Below are 4,241 nucleotides of genomic sequence, written 5' to 3'. Positions count from 1 at the left end.
GGAGGAGGAGGAGGAGGAGGAGGAAGGGGGGAGGGAGGGAAGCAAGGGGATCAGGAGGTTTATTGAGGCACTCATCCCCCTCTTTCCCGCCGGGCTCGCTTGCTCCGGCCGGGCGGCCCGGCGGCCCCGGCCGCTGGCACTCATCAGTTACTCGGCCAGCGAGTCCCTCACTGAGTTGCTCAGCCCGAGCTCGGCAGTTGCTCCAGGCCCCGGGTGCTTTAGCAAGTGAGGGCCCGGCCGTGGCTGTGCAACTGCAGCGGCTGCGGCGCTCTAAGCGAGAATGGCTTGTTTGTATCATTTGATTTTAGTTTACATGCACGCCTCCTGCCTCCCGAAGTTCCTTCTCACCCGTCAACCCTCCAGCATCCGAGACCTGCTACGACTCCTTGCCCGTCGAGTCTTCTCCTCTCGAAAGGCTACAAAGCGCGGCTTTCGCAGCGAGCAGCTTCTTCTGCTCCTCTAACGCTCCTCGCGCTCCCTTGAGCCGCAGGTTTGTGTTGGTCCTGTAGAGCGGGTGAGGGAGAGGCAAGAGGGAGGGGAGGATAGTACTGTTCTAATGCCCACAGCCGAACCTCTGGTGGGGAGCTTGACATCTTGTATGGCAGGGATCAGCGAGCAGCAAGGAGCACAAGGCAAGTCATACAGCACTGAAGGAAATGAGTTGATTTTCCTCCTCCTGCCAGGAAGATTTCCAGTCAAACAAAGGCTTCACGCATGAGCCCTCAAGCTCTCACCTCTGCGTTGGAACAGTTCCAGAACATCTCTGTCCCGGTCTGACGAACATCAGAGTCACTCGCGCAACCAGTCGCATCGTCCTCCGTCACCTGGTTCTCTTTGATCTGCCTCAGCCCCATCTCCACCTGCAGCTTCAGGTCGACCAGGAAGAAATTCTCGTTCACGCTCCTCTGGTGCCCCCACAACGGCATCGAGCTGTCCTCCGGCAAAGGAGACGTTTGTGTCAGCTTCCCAGCGAGGTACATCTGCCAGCAAGACCTTAGCAGGCGCGTCAGGGAAATTTCACAGGTACTCACACAGTCGCTGTGCAGTTTCAAGATGTCCTCCACGATCGCGTTGTTGTTTGCCTGCTCGTCAGAATGGGCCGGCACGATGCGCTGGTCATGGTAGTCCTTGGCGATGACGGAGATGTAGGGCTCCATGCCCGTGATCGCCTCTATCCGGACGCGACCAACGCTCTTAACAACAACGAACACCCCCACGTCCAGCCTCCTCCACTCCTCGATCTGCAGCAGAGGAGAAACCTGAGCCAGCTCTCCTGTCTCCAGGAACAGCAAAGAACCAACACACCCCCCATGGAGCTTGAGAGCTTCTTCAAAGAGCGCGAGAAACCGAGCCTCGTAGAGATGGAGTTTCTTAGTTTCTCCAGGGAGGATCATGTCTTCGATAGGGAAAGGCATGCACCCCAGTCTTCCCTGTCCGTAGGGATCGAAAGTTTCCCGCCATTCTGCTTGTCCCATTCGAAGCGAGCTGCTCAGAGAGCCTGGACTTCTTGACTTTTTGTGTGCAAGGGAGAGGCGATGAGAGAGAGGGCGATATGATGAGTCGAGTAAGAGACGAGGAGGAGGCGAGAAGAAACAAAAGCACGAAAGGGGGGAGAAGAGGGAGGAGGAGAGGGGGGAGGAGAGGGAGGAGGACAGGGGGGATGACATGGAGCGGGAGATGGGGCTGAGAAGGATCAGGATTGCATTGCTGCCGGACGGCTGGACTCCATTGCCAACATAAGTTCTGCGGCCATCGCGCAGGCCATGACGGCCCTGCCTGCGGCAATCTGTGCGGCCATGGCCCCCAGGTATGAGGAGGGACGAGGGCCCCACTGAAGTATGCCCACTTTGAGTACTTGAAAGTCCCCGGTGACGGTGGGCCGGGTCGGGCCTGCCGCAGTGCCGGCGGTCCGAGTCCGCCCAGGCGCCGGGCGGGCGCGGCCGGGCGGCCCGGCCCTTCGGTACCCGGGGCGGAGTCACCGTTGCCGGGCCGGGGGCGGTCCAGGGCGGTCTGGCCCCGGAAACCGTCATGATAGTACTACGGTAGCGTCACGTATTATGCCATGATCATTTCAGTGCCGGGTGCAAGGGGATACTATGATGAAAAGAAACGGAAGTTTCACTGTCACAAGGAACTTGTAGGAACTTGGAATGTCTTCAAGTTACTGTCCTTCTACTCTCCTGATTGTCCTCGTACTGATTTTTAACTTAACTTTGAGTAAAGGTCCGATAGTCATTCAATAGCCATTGCGCAGTCCGAACTCTGTCTCTCTTGTCGGACTAATAAAGCCAGTGAGGCGGACTCGATTGTAGACTCTTCGAACCAACTGAATATTTGAGTAAGAATTCAGGAATGGCGGGAGAAGTGAGCGAAGGGGAAGGCGAGGAGGAGCTGAACATCGGGGACGCGGGAGGAGGAGGAGGAGGAGGAGGAGGAGGAGGAGGAGGAGCCATCAGGATTGCTTCATCGGCATCAGACACTCTCATGGGCGAGGAGGAGGAGGAGGAGGAGGAGGAGGAGGCTCTTCCGGTACGTGTTGTAGCGCGCGCAAGGCCCCTGCTAGGTGTAGAAACAGTCCTGTCGTGCCGCTCTTGCGTCGCATTCAGTGGGGGAGCCTCTCTTGTCCTCGGGAAGGATCGAGTCTTCACGTTTGATGCTGTTTATCCTCCTTCCTCCTCGCAAGAGAGCATCTACAGCGAATGGGTGAAGCCCCTGGTGGACGGATGCTTCCAGGGATACAACGCGACGGTTCTGGCGTACGGGCAGACAGGAGCAGGGAAAACTTACACGATGGGGAGCGGGAACAACTCGTGCAGGCTTGAGGAGGAGATGGGGATCATACCGCGGGTAATGGCTGACATGTTCCAGAGGATAGAGGAGGACAGGTTCTTGTCCGGACGAGAGCTGGAGGTTCGGGTGTCGTACATCGAGATCTACAACGAGGAGATGAAGGACCTGCTGCATCCGTCGACGTCGTCCAAGAGCATCGCGATCAGAGAGCGAGGAGACGGGAAGATCGTCCTCACTGGGGTGAAGGAGGTACAGGTGAACAGTTTGGAGGAGATGCAGAGGGCGTTGGACGAGGGAAGCTTGTGCCGGACAGTCGCTGGGACGATGATGAACAACCAGTCGTCACGCTCTCATAGCATCTTCACCATCACCATCGATCAGCAGGTGCCAAAGAGAGGAGGGAAGAGTAGGGAGCTCATCACAGCCAAGTTTCACCTGGTGGACCTGGCCGGCTCGGAGCGAGCGAAGCGGACGGGGAACGTGGGGGTGAGACTGAAGGAGTCGGTGAACATCAACTCCGGGCTCCTTGCCCTCGGCAACGTCATCAGCGCGCTGGGCGATGAGAAGAAGCGAGCGACGCACGTGCCGTACAGGGAGAGCAAACTTACTCGCATGCTGCAGGACAGCCTGGGGGGCAACAGCAGGACGGTGATGATCGCATGCATCAGCCCGGCAGACTCGAGCTTCGAGGAGACGCTCAACACCCTCAAGTACGCCAACAGAGCTCGAAACATCAAGAACGTCCCCATCATCAACCGCGCGGAAGCTGAACCTCTGGTGGACGAGACGACTCGACATGTGGAAGACTTGATGGGAGGAGGAGGAAGACTAGTCGATACCGAGGAGGAGGAGGCGCTGAGAGCAAGGGTCGCTGAGCTGGAGGTGGCTAACGAGCAGCTGCAGACCAGGTTGTCGCGAGCAGAGAGGAGCGCGCGCAAGCTCGGGGAGCAGAACTTCAAGCTGATCGCCGACAGGGACCATGCGCTGCAGCAACTTGAGCAGGCGCATCAGCAGCTGCAGCAGGTGACTGAGCATGTGAGGCGTCTGAACGAGACGCGCGAGATGCGACAGTCCCTCCGAGCTTCCCTCCAGCTGGTGGAGCAGCAGATGAGAGACTTTGCGGCTCCTCAGCGGCTCCTCGACGTCCAGCGACCAGGAACAGCCCCGCAGGTGCACCTCAAGGACGCGTTCCCTCCCAGCGAGAGCCCAGCCTTCCTCCAGCTGAAGGCAAAGGCGGAGCTGGCGCACAAAGAGCTGCAGGAGAAGACGGAGGAGCTGCGAGAGCTCGAGATGATGCTGCAGGAATCGAGCTCGTGCGTCGCCAGGTCGTTCGCCGATGTCTCGTCGATGATGCGAGAGGAACGAGAGGAGAGAGAGAGAGAGAGGAGTGGGGTGATCGAACGATGCAAGAACGAGGCGAGAGGAGTGAGCAATCAGAAAGCATAATGCAT

At 58.5% G+C, this 4,241-nt stretch overlaps 2 protein-coding genes across 2 annotated transcripts; one reads left to right on the top strand and one right to left on the bottom strand.

Annotated features, from left to right (window-relative positions):
* Positions 1-1,028: 1,028 nt before the first annotated feature.
* On the bottom strand, positions 1,029-1,472 carry GUITHDRAFT_50701 (hypothetical protein; the record flags this gene model as incomplete). The annotated part of the gene is made up of 2 exons (XM_005817800.1): positions 1,029-1,193; positions 1,302-1,472. Coding segments are annotated over 2 exons (336 nt in total), but the record flags the coding sequence as incomplete, so codon positions are not given.
* Positions 1,473-2,484: 1,012 nt separating this feature from the next.
* On the top strand, positions 2,485-3,549 carry GUITHDRAFT_83606 (hypothetical protein; the record flags this gene model as incomplete). The annotated part of the gene is made up of 1 exon (XM_005817799.1): positions 2,485-3,549. A coding segment is annotated over one exon (1,065 nt), but the record flags the coding sequence as incomplete, so codon positions are not given.
* Between the last annotated feature and the right edge of the window lie 692 nt (positions 3,550-4,241).

Source organism: Guillardia theta, assembly GCF_000315625.1.
Source record: "Guillardia theta CCMP2712 unplaced genomic scaffold GUITHscaffold_559, whole genome shotgun sequence".
In the NCBI taxonomy this organism is placed as follows: domain Eukaryota; class Cryptophyceae; order Pyrenomonadales; family Geminigeraceae; genus Guillardia; species Guillardia theta.
This window is presented reverse-complemented; position numbering and strand designations above follow the sequence as displayed.